Genomic DNA, 25,763 nt, shown 5'->3' on the forward strand with positions numbered 1-25,763 from the left:
TTTCTTTTTCTTTTAATGAATGTTTACATCAGTTTTGTATTTTATACAAAACAAAGTAAGCGTCCTGGAAAGAGTGGAATTTGTTAAAGAAGTAAGTTGATTAATTTTCGTTCTAATCTCGTCCCGACGTTTACAAAGGAATGAGTAGTATTTTTCCAAGAAAAGAATTGTTTCACAGACACGGTCGACTGAAGAGCGTTTGACACGCGCGTTTGCACTTCGTGGGACGCGCGACCAACACGAATTGCGTGCAAGGATGGCCCCAAAAGAGACCGTTGGCAGGCCAGTGCGTTTTTACCCAGGAGCGGATTGTTCTTCAACAAGAGAAACTAGCTTTCACAATTCTGTTGTTTCACCACTGCAACTTTGGCTAAATCTAAAAACGTTCTTTCAATCGCTTGACATAACCCAATATCAGTGCTTTTAACTCGACCATCTGAAGCATTACCAGATTCTTTTTCAAGCGTGACGTCATTGGCAAACCAGGAATCATCTGTGAATCCGTGATCCTCTTGGTCCGCGGTTTCGAACTGTTGCTCAGGTGACAGTTGATCTAGGAGGGAGACTGGAGTTCCTTGAGATAAAATAATAAAGCCATAATGTTATTAAAACTAACAACCACTCCTGACTTCAACCTGAACTATCTCATTGAACGGAAAAGAATGATCGCAGGCTCGTTCCCGAACAGCGGCGGGTAATTGAGCGTAAGGTACCCCATGACAAACAAACTTTAACTCCTGCTCAACCGTTGCATGACAGCACTGCGTGACACTAAAGCGTGACTACCTAGAGTGACGTGAATAAAACAGAGCAGCATACCTAGAGAATGACTAGCGGACGCTGACGCATGAGAGGCTGCCACGCGACCAAGCTCCAATAGAAACCCTGTAGCTTCGTCACACAACGGCGGGAATGCACGACAAAATCTGACCAGGGTCGGGAGGGCAGGAGTGAAAAATGACGAACGTTTGGAGGCGGGGAGTGTGGCGAGGAGAGAGCTGAGCCTGCTGAGAATGTACCGGGCCACACCCATGGCTTTTGGGAGGGGGAACTGGAGGCAGAGATATGAGGCGAGCTGGATTGCAAATAACTGAAACAAAAGAGAAAAAACATAGGCACTGTTACAAATAATACACCCTTCGAATTACGAGAACATCCAAGATTGAGTACGAGAACATTCAAGATTGAGAAAAAATCAAATTCTAACTAGCACTCAAAGAGAGTATTACCAAGTAGTTTTCATTTGGACACTCACAGTTTGAAGTTCAAAAACAGAATGGCCGTGAAAAATATAATGAACAGTGCAAATGAAAAGTATTGCTCAACACAAGTTCCTGGGTCGAGGTTGCCTTGAACAGCTTCACAGTTGAATGGTCACAATTGAGGATTTTGTCCACAGGCTCCAAAGATCACTATAAGTGAACAAACCTGTTTCTCGAGTTGTGGTTGATTGACGAGCTCACAAATGAAGTCCAAACAGATGTGCATTGAAGGAATGCCCGCTACCGTGACTGGAAGAAGCTCCACTGGATAACCCTGTGCAATGAACAACGGTACAATCAAGTTTTTAAAAAATGTAAATTTGTATAGCGCATAATTCCATGAGGAGATGACCAAATGCGCTTTACAGTATGGGGACATATGATTTGGAAATGTTGGTTTTGACGAGAGGGGAAAACCAGAGTACCCGAAGAAAAACCTCTTGGAGCAAGGACAAGAACCAACAACAAACTCAACCCACATATGACGCCGAGTCCAGGAATCGAACCCAGGCCACATTGGTGGGAGGCCAGTGCTCTCACCACTGCGCCATCCCTGCTTCCCTGTTAGAAGGTTTACAATTGCATGTAAGCCAAGAATGGTGCTTTGCCATTAAAATACTACTCGTTCATTTCATTCAGAAATCAGACTAGGTCTCAGAGAAACACGAATACCGCCACTCTTAGTATTCATTTTTTCTTCTGTCTTTCATTTTTTTTCCTCACTGCATTGTTTGTTTGTTGTGGGACACCTTTTCTTTTTCTCTCCAAAAATCTCAACTGGAAGTGCACAACCTTGTTCCCAGGGTCTTCTTCGCTCGAGGGAGAAAGAGAGGACCCTGGGAACGAGGTTGGGAAGCGCCTTCTCTGATAATGTCCTCAATAAATCTGTCTGTCCTACAGGTTCGGTGTACCTGAAAGTGTACGAGTTTTGCGATGTCCGGAACAGCAATAAACATCTGATGGAGCTGTGAGCAGACTCTACACTGAATCTCACGCAGTACAGCTGATCCACTGCAACCTGGCTGATCCTATCAAGAAAATATTACACAAGTTACCCTCTGCTAGTTACCCTCCAAAGTCATCACGCACATGGAGACGAGCTAGTATTTAAGTGGACAACATCAGACGTTCGTTTGGAAGGTCGGCAGTTCCAGTCCCGGTGGACGTTTTTTAGAACTCCCGAAACTATTTTGGGCCCGAAAAAGAATTTTTAATACCGGCGCAATGTTCATTACCAGAAACTTCTATTTTAAATCATATTGAAAGCTAAAACGTTGAAAACCTTTAGAAGATTTACGAAAGGCTTTGGGCAAGATTGCACGAAAGCAATACTTCAGTGTCGCGTCGTATAAGAGATTTACCTAAGAAACAATTCAAAGGAGAAATTCGCCGGCTTCTCCTCAATATTCTGGTAAATGAAAATGACTATATTGAAAACCTATTATAGTACAGAAAATAGGTCTCGCCAATCAGTTGCAACTCGTTAATTTTACTCGTGATTTCTTTACTTCCCCTAAATTCTATTTGTTCTGTTTTTGATTGTAATAATTGTAATAATATTAATTTTATCCTTAAACAGTTGCAAGTCTGACCCGCCTAGATTAGCTCTCGCTACCTACGGGCCAGTCTCTCTTTTTTGCTAAATTTTTGAATTTTTGAATAAACGCCAGTGACGGATTCAGGCCTTAAAGTAAGTCGGGGGGGGGGGGGGAGGGAGGGTGGGGGGCGTTCTCTAATAATCGACTTGCTTCTCTTCGTGAAACGTAATTTCTCGATGCTTCTCGGTTTTGGTCTTAATTATAAGGGAGGGAGGGATGGCCGCCAAGAATGTCTATGAAGAACTTGTTGGTGAGCTAGACCGCTGATAAGCGAAGACGACGGCACTGAGCATTGGAAATAAACAAGAACTTGGAATTCAGATCTGCTTGCTAAGAGACTTCTATGACTTAAGGACTGTGCCTTCTAATACAGAGGTAGATTTGCCCAGTTTATGACTATGCAGAAAAACGAGATTTTAGCAAGGGATATTGATATACAAAAAACAAAACAAAACAAAACAAAAAAACACGTAGTATGGCATTTTTCACAAATTGAAGCTTATCATCTCTGAAAAACGCGCAGTTAACCCTAATTTTCTTTACGTGTACCAGTAACCCTTGCCAAGATCTCCTTTTCCCGCACAGTTATAAACCGAACAAAACATCTTTGTATTAGTAGGCACTGCTGTTAAATATCCCAAGTTTCTCGGATCATCCCAAGATGCGCAGAACATATGCGCAGTAGCAAAAGGCGGCAATGTCCTCAAGTTGTTTCAACAGACCTGGTCCTGGGCTGTTGTGACACACACTTCAAGTAGGATCTGTATTGCGGCACTCTCCTGTGCTGTCACCAGAGCGGCCCTGAGTTCCTCTCTCTCCTGCTCCACAGCCATGCCCTCGGTCCTTGATGCAGGATGTGCCTGTAGGTACTGACTCAAAAGGGCCCTAGAACCTGCCAAGTATCCCATGAGTACCCGCACAAGTAGGTCAAACAGTGGAGGGCATCTGGAATTAAAAAAGGAAGATGAATTTTCTAACCGGTTCCAAAGTAATGGTAATGGTAATGCATTTATATACCACATTCAAACCCTTAAGGACGGTGCCTATTAATACCGAAGTATTTTTGCACGGTTTATCACTATGCAGGCAAAGCAGATCTTAGCAAGGGCTATTGGTATCCAAAAAGAAAATTGGGGGGAACCATACATTTCTTAGAGATAATTAGGCAACAATAATTCTAAAAAGCGCCAAAATACAAAACAATGTATGCAATTTTTTTCCAAATTGAAGCTTAATTGAAAAATACATGGTTACCCCTAATTTTCTTTTCGGATTCCAATAACCCTTCCAAAGATCTGCTTTTCCCGCGTAGTTATAAACCGCGCAAAAATATCTCTCTGTTTTAGCAGACATCGCCATTAAGAGACCCGACTTTCTTGGACCATCGGGAGATGCGCAGAACGTGTGCGCAGTAGCAAAAGTAGGCACCGTCCTTAAGTTTCTGGATGTAGTACCAACTTTGAAAAATCCTTGTGGTTGTTGGGATTTCAATTAAGAAATGACGGTGTAAAGTTTTTGTTGAGGTCAAAGAAAGCTGACGACAGTAACGACATGGGGTTGTCAAAAGTCGAGTTCTACTGTACTTCATGTATGTTTACCTGAAGACTCTCCTGTTACATCTCAGTACAGTCAAAGGATCTTTCATTATGTCTTCATCTGTGTACAGCTGAGGAGTCAGATGTGGAACAAGAGTTTCTGCTGGACAAAGGGTGTTAACAGTAGCCAGCCATAGTCTGTGGAAAAATGACCAAATATACTGACACGTCTGATCAAACTTCAAACCAAAAATCACCCAAAGCATATGGTAAGAAATCAAAAATTTTATCTGCCACATTGAGTAACAGCATGAGTCATAATTGATTATTGCTCTTGGTAAAAGGTACAACTCACAATATTACCCACAACATTCAATAATAATAATAATAATAATAATAATAATAATAATAATAATAATAATAATAATAATAATAATATTCATATTGCACAAAAGTTCTCAGGTGCTTCACAGTAACAGAAGAAAATAAAATAATAAAACTTAAATTGCCTAAGAGGTGAGATATCGCTTAAAAAGATAAGTTTTCAGAGATGACTTAAAGGTACTGACAGTAGAGCTACGCTTAATATTACTAGGAAGACGGTTCCATAACTTGGGGGCACAAACAGAGAATGCTTGGTCTCCGTAAGTTTCCAGATTTGATAGAGGAACTTGAAGCTGAAAACAACCCTGGTTTTCTCAGCAATTTTGGTGCATTTCTTACTTGCGCGGTATGACAGTATTAATCTTTGTCCACAGTTCACAGCACAGTGTCTGCACACGGCGCGGCACACCAGGCTCCAGCAAGCTCGGCAAAGACTGGACAAGCACATTCATGTAAATGATCAAGGCACTGGGCTCTAGCCGCAACAGTCTTCTGAGTAACAACAGCGAGGGACAAGGATTGTCTGGTAGTAATGACAGAGCTGGTAATAAAACAAACAATACTGTCAAGCGCATAAATAAAGGGCTTGATCGAAAACTATGCTAAGTAAAAAATCTGCATAATTTTTTTTTCAAAACTGCCTGAATGTTTGCATCTGGCATTCAAATTAATAGAAAAACATTGCCCTGTATTTTTTTTCCCACTGGTTTGCTCTTTGTTTTTGAGAAAAAACCCATGCGAAAAAACTTCCTGGCAGCATGTTTTTGAGATCGTTTACTGTACAAGAAACAGAAGAAAGCTTTTGTCTGTGTGAACAATGAAAGCAGCGAAGAAAAAAATAAATGCTTACACAACAAAGTCAGAATAATATTTATTTAATATCTGATCTTTCTTGTTGACAAAATTTGAGAAAATTTTTTCCTCATACTAGTGGGTCTGTGAAGGTTCGGTGGTGTTATGGTTAGCTTATTGGACTTTTATTAATCAGACTTTCAACCATTAAATGGTTTATGGTTCAAGGCTTTCGGTTGGGTTTTGCATTGTCGTGTTATACAAAAGCATACCTGTGAGAAAATGATGGGGGATAACCCTATGTTAGGCTACTAACTAATCCAACAGAGAGTAGTAATATTCAGAGTTACTCTATGCGACAGAAATCAGGTTAAGCTTTGAGGTACAACTTAAACTTTTTTCTACGTGGCTCTTACAATAACTCTCACTAAAAGAGGAAAGCTGCGATTGTTCTATATATTCTTATTCTGGAATAAAGCTAAATGAATGCCCCCAAAGTAAACATTGGATATGTACGGAATATAATTTATGGATTGATTAGTCACTTTGTACAAATAAAAAGGTGAACTTGTATCAATCAAATTTACCTTCCTGTAAGTGTGAAGGTGAGCATTTTACGTTAGGCAATGGAGATCCTGCTGACAGAGGTGCAGTGAACACTTCCTCCTGTCTCAGCCAATCATCTACCAGACACAGGTGTGGTAAATGTGTGTTGATGAGTTGCAGCAGGGGGGCATAGAGACCTCGGAATTCCTGACGGCGACTCCTGACTTGCTCCAGTAAGTGTTTGATGGGAATTTGTGAAAGTAACATGGGTGATAACCACTGAGGTTGAATATTGTTCAAAACTGAAATTAAAGAAATGAAGGGGAAGACAAGTATTACCTATGATTTAACTGTGATGAAGAAGCAGGGGAATAACAAAAGACCTGATACTTGTCTCAAGAAAACTGAGCAACTCTCGACTGACAAACACTTCACAACATATTGGTTGAGACTGTTTAAAAGTCCTGAAATCAAAACATTTCCAGACAGTTTCCAAAGTTCACCAAATACTCTAAAACTTGATAATCGTTGCCGAGGGTTTCTTTGACAACACTTTTTCTCTGAGAGTGATCCTTGTAAATTTTACACTTAGTCATGGGAATTGAAGGTGTGCAAATGCACAAAATGATCATGAAACTGCATACAACAGACTTCAGAGTAAACGATATCCTGAAGTGATGTTAGCAACTACACAGAGTAAGCCTGTCAAAAAATCAGAACTTAACTGAGTAACTCTCGAAAGTTGGTTGGAGCATTGCATTCAATTTGGTATTGCATTGTTGAAAATATATCTTCAGGCTCCTCTACAACTTCTAGAGATGTAAAAATCACCTTTGACAAGGCCTCTTTTAGTCGTAGCTACTGGTACTTGTATTCAAAGAAATTGAATTGTTGATGCCTTACCCAAAGATTTCATATTGGAGAGGAGGGTATCTGTATAGGTTAAAACATAGTATAACATCAGAATCTGTGACGTGAGTTGGGACGACAATTCTGTTGCCACATACACTGAGCTTCTCCTCATTGGTCCATCTGGAAGACCATGGATTCTGAAAGCTGTTCCTTGTGCCTAAAAATTGTTTAAAACAGTTGAGAACTAAGAAAGTGTTCACAAGGAGGTTTGGTGGTTATCTCATTAGGTCATCAGGGCCAGGTTGTTTGAAAGCCGATTAACGCTAACCTCTGATTAAAAGCTAACTGAGGTTTTCATCTTGCTCATTAAAAATGATTTTAAAGGCAGGCTCATTTAAGCTAATAGTAAAGAAAAGTCTAAGGCAAAACTAAGGGACAAAAATCTTTTGGACGAATCCTTATGGATTTGTAGTCTACTCAAATCAAAGTTCACGTTAACCCAGGATTAGCTTAATCGGGCTTTGACCAACTGGGCCCAGACCTTCAGTCTGAAGGTAAGCATTTGAGTCCTAGTCAGTCAGTACTGTCATGTTGTTACCATTACACAATTCCAGAAAATATCCATACCCACCCCAAGGAAGATCATTGGAAATTCTGAGGGGGAGGGGGTCTCAAAAGCCAAAATTTTAAAGGGAAAATATGAAGCTAAAATGGAAATTCCAGGGGGGAAGGGGGGGTCCAACCAAAATACCTTCTGTGGGGGAGGTATGGATATTATCTGGAACCACACATTGACAAAAAATGTACTCAAGAAACTTTTGTACGGGGAAGCTCCACCCCAAGGTCCAAAGTTTTACCCTTTTATATTCCATTTTTGACAGGAGAGGTAACCTTTTCATATACCTTCCATGGGAAATAGTACCCCTTTCAAGTACTTTCCATGGAAACAAGGCTTTGCATTTCTTTTCACTGGGTCTGTTTGAGCTATTTTGAAAGGCCCTTTTAAATACACTGTTTGACAGTTTTCCCTTCCCTTTTCCACAGACGTATGTCAGCTCGTGAAATCCAGAACCTTTTATATACTTCCAGCAAGAGAAAGATACTCCTTTAGGATGGAGCCTCTCCACATAGACCCCCCGCCCCCTGTATAAATGTAAGAACTGAAGTGCTATTCACTGCACAACCCTTACTATCTTATTTTAACCCACTGAAAACCGTACAGTAACAGCTGATCTTTTTGTAATGTTGTTGGTTTTTGAAAACAATAATAATTTACAAAAAAAAACCACAATACATTGCAGACTTAGTTGCTTTGTGCAGGAAGCAACATAAGCCGAGAAAATATTTGCTTATTCCTCATAGTGTGGCAGATTAACAAATTTCTGTGAGATGTATTTCAATTAGAAGAAAAACAACAGAGGAACTTTGACACATACCTGTTGATCTGCTGCAAAAACTGACATGACTTCAGCATCCATAAATCCATGCAAGGTAAAAGCAGCTTCTTTGTTCTTAGATTTGCCACCGGATACAGGATTGATGACAGAATGAACAAACGCTTCAAGAAGAGGAACAACCAGAGGATGAAGAGGAGTTGTACAACAACAGATCTGTTTATACAACCAGTCCTGTGTGAAAGCAAACAAAATGTAAAATTAAAAGATGGGTATTTAAAGTAATGACATAGTGACACTACAGAAAACAGGTCACACTACCGGTACTTGATTTGCAATTTTTGACAATCACCTCTCATAAACATTTGTTTAAAGCTAGGCTTAGAAGTCTCCAAAAACAAAATTACATGCTTTACATATACACAGGCAGTATTTTTGTGGAGTTCCACGAGTATTCGACATAATTTTGGTAGAAGTTTGAGAAACTGACAAAAGTAGAGTTTCAAGGCCTCTCAAATACCCAGTGTCAGTAAATACTGAGGTTCGTTTATTCAACAGAAAATATCTTACATTTCTCTGATCCAGCTGAAACATTTAGACTTGGCAAATAAATACTAAAGCATTATGTTCTATGAGTTGTTCTAGTCTGTACAGGTAGAGTGCTGACCTTGACATGTACAGCATGCTTGGTGAATGCTCGGGATCGGAGCAGCTGATGCATACAGTGAATCGGCAGAAATCCTGCATCTTCAGAGCTCAGCTGTGGCGTCACAGGAACTGTCACTGCATGAGCTGTCACCACCTGATATCACATAGAAGGTTCGATTTAAAGTTTTTGGAGAAAAATAAATATCAAAATAAACTCAGTTACAGCAGTAGATGTGGAGAAGGGATGGTGCAATGGTGAGAGCACTTGCCTCTCACCAATATGGCCCAGTTTCAATCCCCAGAGTTAATGCTATATGTAGGTTGTGTCAAATTTGCTTCCTTGAGAAACTCTCGGCTGAACGGAACTTGAGTTCCAGAGTGACTGGCAATTATATGAAAACAAGACTGCAAGCAACAGACTGTCATCAAGCTTTCAAGAAGTTCGCTCCATAATTATTTCAATTAGCCACACATAAGATAAACAGTCCCCCATAACAATCCTGATATCTTTTAGTCATTTTAAAGCTCTGAGTCACTGGTTCTCTCCAGCCCAGGTTTCATCTAGTGCTGTTAATGACAACATTGAAAGTTAATTAAATTCAATACGACCATTCTCAACAAACCTTTTCAGGAAATATTTCCTGGGTGAAGAGGGTTTTCATTCTTGTCAATGACCCAAGCCTGATATTCATTCCCAGAACAGAGCATACAAGCTCAGCAATGGCTTCCACTTGATTCCCATGAAAATGAATTGCGATCAAAAGGAGGATCTCTCCAAATGATGCATGCACTCCACTTGCTGCTTCATAATGAGCTTCTTCCTTCGAGAGCCACTTGATCCACTGGGTAGCAATTTGTTCGTGTTCTGGAGAACTACAGGAGTTACCAAAAATTAATTTTATTATTAGAATTTATTTTATGGTGTAACAAATGTTTTTAGCCTGGTGAACAAAATGATTGATAGATGAATTTTTCACTAAGCAGGTTTCTTATAGGAGCTGGTAACTGGTTATTTTTATAGTCTATTACTGCTACTAGCTATCTTGTAAAAAAAAGTTTTCGAAATTATTGAAACCGCTTTCAAAATTCATTGTATTTTGAAAAAACTCGGCTTTGTTTGGTAATTTCTTTTTCCAGAAATAATGTAAAAAACATCCACCAGATAATATCATGTTGAAAATCGATTGCCTGTAAAGACATTGCTCTTGGTTTGAGCATTTTCTTTCGTCACAAAAAAAAGCTGACTTCAAGCTCTGCCATGATTGGTTTCCATTCTTCCCACAGTCACCTTGTTGCCATAATTCCCTGGGAGACATTAACAAGATGACATCCACCTGCTATTGCAAATTTATTACCTCCTTTTACAAAAATGGACCCTGAGTCAGTGACACAGGCATATTTGGAAAATGAAAATCTGATTTCTCCCAACAGAAGTCAAACCTATGACCTTCCTTCAGACATACTTGGATTTTCTTTTACCGATTGTGCCTTTGTCACTGACTAAAATATTCATCTACAAAGTGGTCAAGTGTTTCTCAAAACCTAGTAACTTCTCCTTACATTGTCTGTCTTTGTTCTCTGTAGCAGTATGGTTAACAATTATTCCACGAGCGCGCGTTGGATATGAGATGATAGATAACCAACGAGGTGCGTAGCGCCGAGTTGGCTATAATCATTTCATATCCAACAAGCGTGAGTGGAATAATTGTTTTATTAAAAACAATCAAGAAATATTGCTAGATTTTGCTTATTTCACTTTGCAAGAACACTGAGAAGACAACTTAATGGTCTCTATTTCTCGGGCATGGTATAATGGCTCATATACCATGGCCGCTAAGCCAATCAAATCGTTCGAATTGCATTATACAATGATCCAGTTTTTAATAATATAAATTATACTGACAACTTTCCCCAAAATAGGACTTGACCCCCTTACCCCTGTAAGGGTTCTGAGAATTTTAGGTGGACTCCAGCCAGAATCCATTTTGGATGCAGGCTCATCCTTCTATGCAGAAATCCATACTATGTTTAGGGCATACTAGCTTGTGAATCAGTCACAACAAAAGCAAAGTTTCAACCAATCAACAGTTTGATAAATACAGTGACAGCAACTAGCCTCAACTAACCTCATAATGTTGGTGCAGACGAACAAGGTACAAAGTCCAACTACAACAAACCTCACCCCAGCGGCAGTGGGTGGGGGATGACAAGTGACTAGTCGGAGCAATGCTTGTGATTCCTGCTGACTCAGTTTCATCCCTGCCAGTCTTTTAAGTGCACAGTACAGACGCAGCAGGGCAGTGCCCTGGATCACATCTTCATCTCGAATCTCTACAGTTTCCACTGTCTCTATGTTGATCTTCTCAACTGAGGAACTCTCTTCTGTTAGTTCATAATCAGTGCTCACTTCCATGGCTGTTGATCAATATCAAATTTATGTTAAAAAGTATCATCTGGTTAGACGGATGGTTTGTCGGTCATCCGACTGGACAACCAGCCTGCCAGCCAGTCATTCACCCAATCTGTCAGTTAGAATGTCTTGCAAATATATTGGTCTCACAAAAAAAAGCCAAGAAAACAGTGCACTCTTGTGCTCTCCAACCATCCAATCAGTCAGTCTGTCAGTCAGTCAGTCAGTCAGACAGTTGGACAGTAAGTCAAGTCGGTCAGTCAGTGAATTGATCAGTCAGTCAAGTCAGTCAGTCAGTGAATTCATCAGTCAAGTCAGTCAGTCAGTCAGTCAGTCAAGTCAGTCAGTCAGTCAAGTCAGTCTGTCAGTCAGTCAGTCAGTCAGTCAGTCAAGTCAGTCTGTCAGTCAGTCAGTCAGTCAGTCAAGTCAGTCAAGTCAGTCAGTCTGTCAGTCAAGTCAGTCTGTCAGTCAGTCAGTCAGTCAGTCAGTCAAGTCAGTCTGTCAGTCAGTCAGTCAAGTCAGTCAAGTCCAGTCAGTCAATCAGTCAGTCAAGTCAGTCAAGTCAGTCAGTCAGTCAGCAGTCAGTCGTCAGTCTGTCAGTCAGTCAGTCAGTCAGTCAGTCAGTCAGTCAGTCAAGTCAGTCAAGTCAGTCAGTCAGTCAGTCAAGTCAGTCAAGTCAGTCAGTCAAGTCGCCCAGTCAGTCAGTCAAGTCAGTCAGTCAAGTCAGTCAGTCAATCAGTCAGTTGAAGTCAGTCTCTCAGTCACCTCAGTCTGTCAGTCAGTCAGTCAAGACAGTCAGTCAGTCAAGTTAGTCAAGTCAGTCAGGTCAGTCAGACAGTCAGTCAGCCAGCCAGTCAGTCAAGTCAGTCAGTCAGTCAAGTCAGTCAGACAGTCAGCCAAGTCAGTCAGTCAGTCAGCCAGTCAGTCAAGTCAGTCAGTCAGCCAAGTCAGTCAGTCAGTCAGTCAGTCAGCCAGCCAGTCAGCCAGTCAGTCAAGTCAGTCAAGTCAGTCAGACAGTCAGTCACTCAGCCAGCCAGTCAGTAAAGTCAGTCAAGTCAGTCAGTCAGCCAGCCAGTCAGTCAGTCAGTCAATCAGTCAAGTCAGTCAGTCAGTCAGTCAGTCAGTCAGCCACCCAGTCAGTCAGCCAAGTCAGTCAGTCAGTCAAGTCAAGTCAAGTCAGTCAGTCAGTCAGTCGGTCAGCCGGCCAGTCAGTCAGCCAAGTCCGTCAGTCAGTCAGTCAGTCAAGTCAAGTCAGTCAGTCAGTCAGCCAGTCAGTCAAGTCAGTCAAGTCAGTCAGACAGTCAGTCAGTCAGCCAATCAGTCAGTCAAGTCAGCCAGTCAATCAGTCAGTCAAGTCAGTCAGTCAATCAGTCAGTTGAAGTCAGTCAGTCAGTCAGTCAGTCAAGTCAGTCTGTCAGTCAGTCAGTCAAGTTAGTCAAGTCAGTCAGTCAAGTCAGTCAAGTCAGTCAGTCAAGTCAGTCAGTCAGTCAGTCAGTCAAGTCAGTCTGTCAGTCAGTCAGTCAGTCAGTCAAGTCAGTCTGTCAGTCAGTCAAGTCAGTCAAGTCAGTCAGTCAGTCAGTCAAGTCAGTCAAGTCAGTCAAGTCAGTCAGTCAAGTCACCCAGTCAATAAGTCAGTCAAGTCAGTCAGTCAATCAGTCAGTTAAAGTCAGTCAGTCAAGTCAGTCTGTCAGTCAGTCAGTCACGACAGTCAGTCAGTCAAGTTAGTCAAGTCAGAGAGTCAGTCAGTCAGCCAGCCAGTCAGTCAAGTCAGTCAGACAGTCAGTCAGTCAGTCAAGTCAGTCAGACAGTCAGCCAAGTCAGTCAGACAGTCAGTCAGTCAGTCAGTCAGTCAGTCAAGTCAGTCAGACAGTCAGCCAAGTCAGTCAGTCAGTCAGTCAGCCAGCCAGTCAGTCAGTCAGTCAGTCAAGTCAGTCAGTCAGTCAGCCGGCCAGTCAGTCAGCCAAGTCAGTCAGTCAGTCAGTCAGTCAAGTCAAGTCAGTCAGTCAGCCGGCCAGTCAGTCAGCCAAGTTAGTCAGTCAGTCAGTCAGTCAGTCAAGTCAGTCAGTCAGTCAGCCGATCAGCCAGTCAGTCAAGTCAGTCAGACAGTCAGTCAGCCAGCCAGTCAGTCAGTCAAGTCAGCCAGTCAATCAGTCAGTCAAGTCAGTCAGTCAAGTCAGTCAGTCAATCAGTCATTTGAAGTCAGTCAGTCAAGTCAGTCTGTCAGTCACGTCAGTCACTCAAGACAGTCAGTCAGTCAGTCAGTCAGTCAAGCTTGTCAAGTCAGTCAGACAGTCAGTCAGCCAGCCAGTCAATCAAGTCAGTCAAGTCAGTCAGACAGTCAGTCAGTCAGTCAGTCAAGTCAGTCAGACAGTCAGCCAAGTCAGACAGTCAGTCAGTCAGCCAGCCAGTCAAGTCAGTCAGACAGTCAGCTAAGTCAGTCAGTCAGTCAGTCAGCCAGCCAGTCAGTCAGTCAGTCAGTCAAGTCAGTCAAGTCAGTCAGTCAGTCAGCCAAGTCAGTCAGTCAGTCAGTCAGCCGGCCAGTCACTCAGCCAGTCAGTCAGTCAAGTCAAGTCAGTCAGTCAGTCAGCCAGTCAGTCAAGTCAGTCAAGTCAGTCAGACAGTCAGCCAGCCAGTCAGTCAGTGAAGTCAGTCAGTCAGCCAGCCCGTCAGTCAGTCAAGTCAGTCAGTCAGCCAAGTCAGTCAGTCAGTGAAGTCAGTCAGTCAGTCAAGTTAGTCAGGTCAGTCAAGTCAGTCAGTCAAGTTAGTCAGTCAAGTCAGTCAGTCAGTCAGTCAGTCAAGTCAAGTCAGTCAGTCAGTCAGCCAGTCAGTTAAGTCAGTCAAGTCAGTCAGCCAAGTCAGTCAGTCAGTCAGCCAGCCAGTCAGTCAAGTCAGTCAGTCAGTTAGTCAGCCAGTCAGTCAAGTCAGTCAGTCAGCCAGCCAGTCAGTCAAGTCAGTCAGACAGTCAAGTCAGTCAGTCAGTCAAGTCAGCCAGTCAATCAGTCAGTCAAGTCAGTCAGTCAATCAGTCAGTTGAAGTCAGTCAGTCAAGTCAGTCAGTCAGTCAGTCATTCAAGTCAGTCAGACAGTCAGTCAGTCAGACAGTCAAGTCAGTCAAGTTAGTCAGTCAGTCAGTCAAGTCAGTCAGACAGTCAGTCAGCCAGCCAGTCAGTCAGTCAAGTCAGCCAGTCAATCAGTCAGTCAAGTCAGTCAGTCAATCAGTCAGTTGAAGTCAGTCAGTCACGTCAGTCAGTCAAGACAGTCAGTCAGTCAGTCAGTCAGTCAAGCTAGTCAAGTCAGTTAAGTCAGTCAGACAGTCAGTCAGCCAGTCAGCCAGCCAGTCAGTCAAGTCAGTCAAGTCAGTCAGACAGTCAGTCAGTCAGTCAGTCAAGTCAGTCAGACAGTCAGCCAAGTCAGTCAGACAGTCAGTCAGTCAGCCAGCCAGTCAAGTCAGTCAGACAGTCAGCTAAGTCAGTCAGTCAGTCAGCCAGCCAGTCAGTCAGTCAGTCAGTCAAGTCAGTCAAGTCAGTCAGTCAGTCAGCCGGCCAGTCAGTCAGCCAAGTCAGTCAGTCAGTCAGTCAGCCGGCCAGTCAGTCAGCCAAGTCAGTCAGTCAGTCAGTCAGTCAAGTCAAGTCAGTCAGTCAGTCAGCCAGTCAGTCAAGTCAGTCAAGTCAGTCAAGTCAGTCAGACAGTCAGCCAGCCAGTCAGTCAGTGAAGTCAGTCAGTCAGTCAGTCAGTCAGCCAGCCTGTCAGTCAGTCAAGTCAGTCAGTCAGCCAAGTCAGTCAGTCAGTGAAGTCAGTCAGTCAGTCAAGTTAGTCAGGTCAGTCAAGTCAGTCAGTCAAGTTAGTCAGTCAAGTCAGTCAGTCAGTCAGTCAGTCAGTCAAGTCAAGTCAGTCAGTCAGTCAGCCAGTCAGTCAAGTCAGTCAAGTCAGTCAGACAGTCAGCCAGCCAGTCAGTCAGTGAAGTCAGTCAGTCAGTCAGTCAGTTAGCCAGCCCGTCAGTCAGTCAAGTCAGTCAGTCAGCCAAGTCAGTCAGTCAGTGAAGTCAGTCAGTCAGTCAGTCAAGTTAGTCAGGTCAGTCAAGTCAGTCAGTCAAGTTAGTCAGTCAAGTCAGTCAGTCAGTCAGTCAGTCAAGTCAAGTCAGTCAGTCAGTCAGCCAGTCAGTTAACTCAGTCAAGTCAGTCAGCCAAGTCAGTCAGTCAGTCAGCCAGCCAGTCAGTCAAGTCAGTCAGTCAGTTAGTCAGCCAGTCAGTCAAGTCAGTCAGTCAGCCAGCCAGTCAGTCAGTCAAGTCAGTCAGACAGTCAAGTCAGTCAAGTCAGTCAGTCAAGTCAGTCAGTCAGTCAGTCAGTCAGTCAGTCATTCAAGTCAGTCAGACAGTCAGTCAGTCAGTCAGACAGTCAAGTCAGTCAAGTTAGTCAGTCAGTCAGTCAGTCAGTCAGTCAAGTCAGTCAAGTCAGTCAGTCAGTCATTCAAGTCAGTCAGACAGTCAGTCAGTCAGTCAGACAGTCAAGTCAGTCAAGTTAGTCAGTCAGTCAGTCAGTCAGTCAGTCAAGTCAGTCAAGTCAGTCAGACAGTAAGTCAGTCAGTCAAGTCAGTCAGACAGTCAGCCAAGTCAGTCAGACAGTCAGTCAGTCAGCCAGCCAGTCAAGTCAGTCAGACAGTCAGCTAAGTCAGTCAGTCAGCCAGCCAGTCAGTCAGTCAGTCAGTCAGTCAAGTCAGTCAGTCAGTCAGCCGGCCAGTCAGTCAGCCAAGTCAGTCAGTCAGTCAGTCAGCCGGCCAGTCAGTCAGCCAAGTCAGTCAGTCAGTTAGTCAGTCAAGTCAAGTCAGTCAGTCAGTCAGCCAGCCAGTCAGTCAGTGAAGTCAGTCAGTCAGTCAGTCAGTCAGCCAGCCCGTCAGTCAGTCAAGTCAGTCAGTCAGTCAAGTCAGTCAGTCAGTGAAGTCAGTCAGTCAGTCAAGTTAGTCAGGTCAGTCAAGTCAGTCAGTCAAGTTAGTCAGTCAAGTCAGTCAGTCAGTCAGTCAGTCAAGTCAAGTCAGTCAGTCAGTCAGCCAGTCAGTTAAGTCAGTCAAGTCAGTCAGCCAAGTCAGTCAGTCAGTCAGCCAGCCAGTCAGTCAAGTCAGTCAGTCAGTCAGCCAGTCAGTCAAGTCAGTCAGTCAGCCAGCCAGTCAGTCAGTCAAGTCAGTCAGACAGTCAAGTCAGTCAAGTCAGTCAGTCAGTCAAGTCAGTCAAACAGTCAGTCAGTCATTCAAGTCAGTCAGACAGTCAGTCAGTCAGTCAGACAGTCAAGTCAGTCAAGTTAGTCAGTCAGTCAGTCAGTCAGTCAGTCAAGTCAGTCAAGTCAGTCAGTCAGTCAGTCAGTCAAGTCAGTCAGACAGTCAGTCAGTCAGACAGTCAAGTCAGTCAAGTCAGTCAGTCGGTCAGTCAGTCAAGTCAATCAGTCAAGTCAGTCAGTCATTCAATCAGTCATTCACTTAACAGCAAACCACGCACCTTGAAGTATTTCCAAAGTTTCTTCGTCCTGATGCCGCACATGTACATCATGTTCAGTCACTGTTTCTTGGACAGTGACTTCATCACCAGCATCACCATCTTGTGACTTTACTCCTTTCTTTACACCACTAGAAACTATTGCCGACATCTCCTTCAGCAGCTGATTTCGCAAGGAAGACAATATGGAAGTGTTGGACTGAAAAAGAAAAGTCACATAATATTTCCAATCCTGGCAGTATGCAGGATGTTTGTCCCATAAACCTAGTTTAATGGCCTTAGCTACCACGAGTCTCCTGTAGCTCAGTGGTAGAGCATCCAAACTAGTAATCGGAAGGTCTTAGGTTCGACTCCTGATAGGAGCACTTGGATTTATTTTCCGAGTATGCCTGTGTTATTTACTGATTAATAATTCATTCTCATTTATTCACCCACATTATTTCCATTTCACATGAGGGTTGTCCAATACACCCAATCTGACTCGATTCGTCTGGGATTATGGCGATTCGACTCGAATCGATCGATTCGTTTGCCCTTGTAGTCGATCCGTCTAACCGGAAGTCAATTGGCTAGACACTTAGCTAAAACACGGTAAGCAGGGTAGAAAATGTCGACGATTCGACTCGATTTGACTCGAATCGATCGATTCGTTTGCCCTTGTAGTCGATCCGTCTTACCGGAAGTCGATTGGCTAGACACTTAGTAAAAACACGGCAAGCCAGCCTTGAGGGAGGGTAGAAAAAGTTGACGATTCGACTCGAATCGATCGATTCGTTTGCCTTACAGTCGACCCGTCTAACCGGAAGTCGATTGGCTAGACACTTAGTTAAAACACGGCAAGCGAGCCTTGGGGGAGGGTAGAAAATGTCGACGATTCGACTCGATTCGACTCGAATCGATCGATTCGTTTGCCCTTGTAGTCGATCCGTCTTACCGGAAGTCGATTGGCTAGACACTTAGTAAAAACACGGTAAGCCAGCCTTGAGGGAGGGTAGAAAATATCGACGATTCGACTCGATTCGACTCAAATCGATCGATTCGTTTGCCCTACAGTCGACCCGTCTTACCGGAAGTCGATTGGCTAGACACTTAGTAAAAACACGGTAAGCCAGCCTTGAAGGAGGGTAGAAAATGTCGACGATTCGACTCGATTCGACTCGAATCGATCGATTCGCTTGCCCTACAGTCGACCCGTCTAACCGGAAGTCGATTGGCTAGACACTTAGTTAAAACACGGCAAGCCAGCCTTGAGGGAGGGTAGAAAATGTCGGCGATTCGACTCGATTCGACTCGAATCGATCGGTTCGTTTGCCCTACAGTCGACCCGTCTAACCGGAAGTCGATTGGCTAGACACTTAGTAAAAACACGGTAAGATAGCCTTGAGGGAGGGTAGAAAATGTCGGCGATTCGACTCGATTCGACTCGAATCGATCGATTCGTTTGCCCTACAGTCGACCCGTCTAACCGGAAGTCGATTGGCTAGACACTTAGTAAAAAACACGGTAAGCCAGCCTTGAGGGAGGGTAGAAAATGTCGGCGATTCGACTCGAATCGATCGATTCGTTTGCCCTACAGTCGACCCGTCTAACCGGAAGTCGATTGGCTAGACACTTAATTAAAACACGGTAAGCCGGCCTTGAGGGAGGGTAGAAAATGTCGGCGATTCGACTCGATTCGAGTCGAATCGATCGATTCGTTTGCCCTTGTAGTCGATCCGTCTTACCGGAAGTCGATTGGCTAGACACTTAGTAAAAACACTGCAAGCCAGCCTTGAGGGAGGGTAGAAAATGTCGACGATTCGACTCGAATCGATCGATTCGTTTGCTCTACAATCGACCCGTCTTACCGGAAGTCGATTGGGTTAACCTATGCGTCATGCTGTAAAAAAACGATACAAGAAGCAGAGACCGATACAACGTAGAAATACGGTTTAAAGGTTACTATATTTCGGCTGGCCAAACTAGCCTTCTTCAGGTACAATGGAAATTTACATTGGGACATACGCTTATATAGCTGACAAATATTTGCGCAATAGCGGAACTACGTTAAACTAAATTGATTGACAGTATAAAATATGAAGCAAATGAAATAATAAACCGCGCGCGGTGTTTAAATCTGTCACGCCTGTAAGGTACGTTTACGCGTCAGATTTGCAGATTGTTTTGAGGAAATTCTCTCTTTACTTGAAGTAATGACCCGGATCTGTTTGAAACAGGCTTGAAAAATTGTAGTTTACTGAGACAACCTCTGTTTAAAGAAAAATTCTCTGGCTACGCTTGGAGAAGGGTGGGTTTTCAGGCCTGGAAGCTTACGTATGCGCGCGCGTGCAAATTTATTTACGCGCGGCCTTTCATACATCGACTCTAATTTTATTTACCATGTTTACGCCCGTAAAGCCAGTCATGAAATTCACGCCCGTACGCACTTTAAATTTACGTGACAGTGGAAATCGACCTTTAGGCGCAGCAAGCGGAAAGGCTATGGTTACTTGCCGTTAGGAAACGGTGTAGGAATTAGATTATAAGCACTTCTGGCAAAAAATCTTAATTCAAAATCACTGCTCAAACTTTCGCGCAGGCGTTCTTTCAACCGGAAGGCGGATTGTTGCTGGAAATAGGGTAATATGGTAATAGGAGTGAGTAGAGTCTAATTTGTTCTGTGATTGTTATTCATGAGTATGATGACAGACAGAATTGGATGACAGAAAGTCCTATTCCCAAATAATCACAACTATAACAAAATTTAAGAAAACAGTAAATGCTGGTTAACTGTTTTGATGAATAAAAATGTTCAGTTGGATACAAATAAAAAAGGCTCTCCGATTCACCAACAAAGATCTCGTCGCCATCCAAACTCTTTCGCTTCCCACTGACAATGACCTCCTTTTCTCCACACACATACCTCTTAGCAACTGACGTCAACTCAGATAATTTAAAAAACTTCTTCTCACAAAATTAAGATTAGAAGAAAACCGAAATAACCGCATGTGGTCTTTCATAAAGCCAGCCATAGTTCACATGCACGCGTCTTTTGCTGAAAATCGCAGCCTCGTCCCCAGGCCCTCAGGAACTCAAGGAAGGTTTTATGTAAATTTCGTCGCACGGTCTAACAGGTTTTAAGAACGAGGAATATTCATGTATATTTCCTTTCTCAGGGAGGTTCATCTATATTCGCTCTCTCTGGGATGTTCATATATATATATATATATTTCCTTTTTCGCGCAAACGCTTCAAGAAGGAGGAAGGTTGATGTATATTTCCTTTCTCGTGTCCACGCTCTTTCTCGCGCAAACGCTTTAAGAAGGAGGAAGGTTGATGTATATTTCCTTTCTCGTGTCCACGCTCTTTCTCGCGCAAACGCTTTAAGAAGGAGGAAGGTTGATGTATATTTCCTTTCTCGTGTCCACGCTCTTTCTCGCTCAAACGCTTTAAGAACGAGGAAGGTTGATGTATATTTCCTTTCTCGTGCCCACGCTCTTTCTCGCGCAAACGCTTTAAGAACGAGGAAGGTTTATATTTCCTTTCTCGTGTACACGCTCTTTACCGCGCAAACGCTTTAAGAACGAGCATATACACGCTTTTCTACCTGCCTTCTTTGTTACCTTCCCGGTAAGGCGGGTCGACTACGAGGGCAAACGAATCGATCAATTCGAGCGATTCGAGTCGAATCGAGTCGAATCGTCGACATTTTCTGCCCTCCCTCATAGCCCGCAAGCGAATCGACTTCCGGTAAGACAGGTCGACTGCAAGGGCAAACGAATCGATCGATTCGAGTCGAATCGAGTCGAATCGTCAACATTTTCTGCCCTTCCTCATAACTCGCAAGCAAATCGACTTCCGGTAAGACGGGTCGACTGCAAAGGCAAACGAATCGATCGATTCGAGTCGAATCGTCAACATTTTCTACCCTCCCTCATAACCCGCAAGCGAATCGACTTCCGGTAAGACGGGTCGACTGCAAGGGCAAACGAATCGATCGATTCGAGTCGAATCGGGTCGAATCGTCAACATTTTCTGCCCTCCTTCATAGCCCGCAAGCGAATCGACTTCCGGCAAGACGGGTCGACTGCAAAGGCAAACCGATCGATTCGAGTCGAATCGAGTCGAATCGTCGACCTCCCTCATAGCCCGCAAGCGAATCGACTTCCGGTAAGACGGGTCGACTGCAAGGGTAAACGATCCCGCAAGCGAATCGACTTCCGGCAAGACGGGTCGACTGCAAGGGCAAACGAATCGATCGATAGCGACCTTGCGAAGCATTTATTCACGACCTGACTTCTGGTGAGTCGAATCGTCTTCACTTACTGACGATTCGACTAAGATTGGGTGTATTGGACATGAGTGTTTCACATCTAGTTGTGAACTTACATTCCAGAGCTTTTCATGAAACAGATAACTGTCTAGCTACTCTCTCCAACTCATTTCTTCTTTAACTACAGTTTTCATACATTAAGTTTATATTAATACATTAAGTTTATATTAATATAAGTCAAACAATAAAAACCACTGACTACAATGTGGTCAATGTTACCAGATTCCTCCCATTTTGAAAAAGCAACAGTTTAGCCCTTCTTCTTCTCAAACTCATTAATAATTCAAAAGCCAAAGACAAAGGAAGTCATGCACCGTGACGTGTTTGGATATCTGATGAAAAGCTCCTCGTTTTTGCATCCTTAATTTCTCCTTCAAAATCAGTTTGTTTGAGAAGTTATACCAAACACTTGTCACAGTGTTTTATCTCAATATCAAAAACCTCGAAGTTCATCAAAAATACTCCGCTACATGTCGTATTTTTAACTCTCTTCTCGGTGTTTGATATGTGATGAAACACTGTGTCTCGTGTTTGATATCTTACATCAAAATCATAGTAATTTATCATTTATGTCAAATCTATGGTAAATAAACAGGGTCGGAAATTGCGACTGACTGGTTGCCAATGCGACCAAAAATTAGGTGTTGGCGACCAGAAATTTAGAACTGGTCGCCAGCAGGCGATTAACCTTTCATCCCATCAGCATTTGACATTCCAAGGTAAAAGGGCTTTTTCTAAAAGAAAACATAAAGCTCCCGTGGACAGTTGTAGTAAAATGAAGCAACGATTTTACGATCGCCATATTTTCCTGGTGCCATATCGTTTCAGCGGCTTCTCCCAATACGGATATCGCAGGTGAAAACAATAAAAAAGTGTGAGGGACTGGCACTAGCTTATTGATCGTCGTTGCGTTTTCGTTCCGTTTCGGCGAAGAGATTCTTTAATTGCACTCTTAGTTGAGTCTAGGTATAGAAAGAGGGTCCTTGTATAGCTGTATGTATATTGTGTTAAATGATAACATTTTCTTGAAAGGTTTAATTTTGTGCTTTACTATAAATTAAGGTAAATTATACCCAGGCCAGAGAGATTGTGTTCTTTAGTTTGTGGCAAATTAAGAGGCGAAGCCGCGATCGTGGTGTGGCAAGCAAGAAACCAAAAAAACAAAAACAAAACAATAACACTTGCTTTTGGCGACCAAACCCGTCCATCTGGCGACCAAAATTTTTCGGTTAGTCGCCAGTTGGCTCCCTTAGGAAAAAGTTAATTTCAGACCCTGATAAAGCTTCCTTTATGTACCTTTTGTCCTATCCTGACGAATGAAGAAAACCAGTTTTTGGCTTTGGTATCTCCTCCCAGCAGAAGGCCACTGAGGAATGTAACCAGGTCACTTGAACTCAATGAACCTTCAAGAAACAAAATGCCATAAAATTCAGAAAATATAAAGTTCCCCTGCCTCTCTGAATATAAGCTGCACTACTAATTCAGAAACTAAGTGCACTGTTTCACTACGCGATTTTTCTCCCAACTTGTCTACTAGCGATTTTGTTGCGCCATTGTGACACAAGTTGCATGGATCATTGCCTGGTGTAACACGCCCTTTTCAAAATGAACATCCAACGTTTTTCTTACAGTCACCTGTGCATGAAGAAGAACTGACTTCTACTTCTCACAACCACCATTGTAGCAACAACAACAAAAAATAGTGAAACAGACGTGTTCCTTTCAGAGCACTGTTACACTAGGCAACAAATTGCAAGACAAGTTGCAAGAAAAATTGCCTAGAGTAACAGTGCCTTATGCAGTAATTGCTACTACAAAATGTTTTGAAAAGGTTGGACCACCTGTTGCTATCTCTTACCATTGCTATCAACACCAAAGTCAAGGATAAGAGCCACAGCAAGACCAGGCATGCGACAGAGCTTCAGTGCCTCAGAATGCACCACGAGGGCTGCACTAGGGTTCATGGCACACAGTTGACGCAGGACTTGAGTTCGCACTATTCCACCAAGGTCGCCTTCATCTTGTACCTCACCATGTTCCAGCAGTGAAGTGCACACTACATATCAACAAGGAATTACAACATCAGCCAGCATAGTATGCAATATGCATGACTTGGAATGTGAGCACTACGTTTAAGCCTCCATCTTGGATTTAAAAATAATTAGGATGGTTGGGGTTAATGTAAGGTAGGTTAAACAGGTAGGAGGTAATATTCAGTCTGATCCCACTTCCCTCATTGCCTTTTTTGAAATCTTCAATTAACATTGAGTTGTTCCAAAAAATGTCTATACCCCACTCTCACCCCTCTCCTCCTCCTCCTTAGTCCTTTGAGCCCCCAGTGGGGCATCGGGCCGCAGCAATGACTTCTTTCCACTTGTCTCTGTTCTTAGCGGTTGCCTACGCCTCTCCCCATGGAAATGGGGAGAGGCGCAGGCACCTCTCACCCCTCTGGAAATTCTAAATTACCTTGAAGTTCATACTTTTCTTTAGACTTTTTTTGTCTTTTGAGTCCCCCCCCCTCCCCCCTGGAATTTCCAATGACCTTCCATAGGGTACATGTAGGTATGGATATTATTGGGGACCACACTCGTGCTTACCACTAAACCCTGGCACTGTGGACTAAGGTTCAGCATATCAGCCAATACTATTACATATCTGTAGTCATCCCATCACAGGATGAAGGATCCACCCAACAGTACCTTTTTCAAAGCTATCAGGAGCATTGGCCACCAGTCGGCACAACAGCCACGGACCATGTTTGACTCTCAACAGCGCTTCAGCAAGTTGATTTAGTGCAAGTAAAGAAGGAAGCTCTGCCTGCGCAATGCAGATCACATCTGATACCTCCTCTAGGTAAACTTCACTTTCAAACAGTTCACATTTCTCAGGAACAAACTCATCCCTGATGTCCACCTAAAAATGAGTATCAAATGATTAATTACCGGTACTTCGCAACTGTCTCCTTCACAATGAAAATAGCTCAATAAAATTAACCTTCCAAAGAATTTTTTCCCTTGATGGACATTCAGTTCAAATTTTGCGACAAGTGCAAGAGATATCAATCTGCATCATAAGTGAGATGAGCTACCCTTGCTTTTCTGTTGTTGCTATAAAACATCATAGGTAATCTATGGCTCACTTGCCCTAGTATGAAACAGCAATTAACTAATAATCATATCTATAATAAAGCTTCTTGCCCAATTAGCCTTCACACTATATTCAACTTAATCCAATAACTAAAGATGGCAAGTTTTTGCAGAGGGGGTATAGGATTTTTGGTTCAAAGGAGCCGCCAAAAAGTGGACCCTTCGGATTATGGTACTGCCAAGAAATCAACCTCTTGGATTTTTTCTTCAAAGGGTGCCGACAAAAATTGTTGCATTGGATTCCCTCCATCCTTGGGGGATGTGCAGATTAACAAATGGAATGTCCTTTACCCGTGGGAGGGGGATACTCCTATATAAAAGTGAGGGAGGTGATCCTCGTGCCTTTTACGGGTTAAAATTCATAGTTTGGTACCCCTTAGGGTGCTAAAATCTAAAATGACTTCCGTAAGAGGTATGGTGGTCCCTTTAAGGGTATAGCCCACTTTGAAAAAGAGTGATGGCCTGGGTCGAGAGTAGCTGCCCAAGCGATTGTGGGAAGGTCTGGGGGGACGTTGGCTATTATCTTCGCATTTTTGCGTCCCCCCAAACAATCCCACAATCACTTGGGCAGTTACTCTCGACCCAGGCCATCACTCATTTTCAAAGTGGGCTATTGAGCCGAAAAATATGAGAGGAAGTAAATGTCAGCCAACTGACATTTTACCTCTTAAGAGTCAAAAATTGTTTATACCACGCCCACAAAACAGAGTTCTGGTATCTTTCAGGGGTACTTTACAAAATTTCCGACGATCACCCGGTCGCTTTCATATGGGAGTCCCATGGAAGTCCTGCGGGGTCCTTGCTCACCTGGCTCATAATACGCAAAAGCTCGCTCAACACCAGGCGAAGGCGCCTTGAGGGCTCGCTACGCTCAAACTCCAAAGCAAGACCATTCTGTAAGGACTCAAGCAAAACACTAGCGCTTGCACTTCCACCGACTTTTCTTCTCAGTTGTTGTTCCTTTAACGCATCTTGCTCGAGGAGGCTAAAATCCACAGACAACAAAGCGACGATCGAATTTACAACTTCTAAGCCGGATAAGAGTTTCTGCACCTCCTTGCGCGCCTCCGTCCACTTGGCGCTCTCGTCCACTGGTGAACACAGCGCCATTCGAACCAGGCATGGCAGTAAAGGACGAACTTCTTCGTCCTTCAACTGCGAAAGTTCACTCACGCTTACGGAGCGAATGGCTTGGAAGGCTCGTGCTGAGGGAATCTCTGATAGTACCATTTTTTAGAAATTCAAGTTCCGCAAGAAATTTAGCAAATGACAACTGGAAATAGCTAACGAGTCCCCGCTACGGACTATAAATACAAAATCGCTCTGTAACTGCCATGTTGGTCCTCCATTCTTCTTTTACGTCGGGACATAAACTTTCAGTTACATGAGGTACCTACCCAGG

At 43.3% G+C, this 25,763-nt stretch overlaps 1 protein-coding gene across 1 annotated transcript; it reads right to left on the reverse strand.

The window, feature by feature from the left end:
• On the reverse strand, positions 1 to 25,691 carry LOC146487047 (integrator complex subunit 2-like). The gene is made up of 18 exons (XM_085091712.1): positions 25,169 to 25,691; positions 23,915 to 24,128; positions 23,074 to 23,271; positions 22,512 to 22,618; positions 16,907 to 17,102; positions 11,138 to 11,426; positions 9,635 to 9,884; positions 9,031 to 9,165; positions 8,406 to 8,597; positions 7,021 to 7,186; positions 6,159 to 6,419; positions 5,119 to 5,320; positions 4,459 to 4,593; positions 3,583 to 3,805; positions 2,174 to 2,290; positions 1,429 to 1,536; positions 820 to 1,090; positions 1 to 574 (listed from the first exon to the last, which is right to left on the reverse strand). The coding sequence occupies exons 1-18, from the start codon at positions 25,589 to 25,591 to the stop codon at positions 330 to 332; spliced, it is 3,732 nt and encodes a 1,243-aa protein (XP_084947838.1). The 5' UTR covers positions 25,592 to 25,691; the 3' UTR covers positions 1 to 329.
• Between the last annotated feature and the right edge of the window lie 72 nt (positions 25,692 to 25,763).

The sequence above is a fragment of the Pavona decussata genome, unplaced genomic scaffold (genome assembly GCF_977016875.1).
Source record: "Pavona decussata unplaced genomic scaffold, jaPavDecu1.1 SCAFFOLD_19, whole genome shotgun sequence".
NCBI classification, from domain to species: domain Eukaryota; kingdom Metazoa; phylum Cnidaria; class Anthozoa; order Scleractinia; family Agariciidae; genus Pavona; species Pavona decussata.

Excerpts from the sequence above, each read along its gene's own strand:
- LOC146487047 (XM_085091712.1), bottom strand. The coding sequence starts at position 25,591 with ATGGTACTATCAGAGATTCCCTCAGCACGAGCCTTCCAAGCCATTCGC. Across the intron at positions 24,129-25,168 it reads TTTTGCGTATTATGAGCCAG|GTGGACATCAGGGATGAGTT; the intron begins GTGAGCAAGGAC and ends ACTCATTTTTAG. Across the intron at positions 11,427-16,906 it reads AACTTTGGAAATACTTCAAG|CCATGGAAGTGAGCACTGAT; the intron begins GTGCGTGGTTTG and ends ATTGATCAACAG.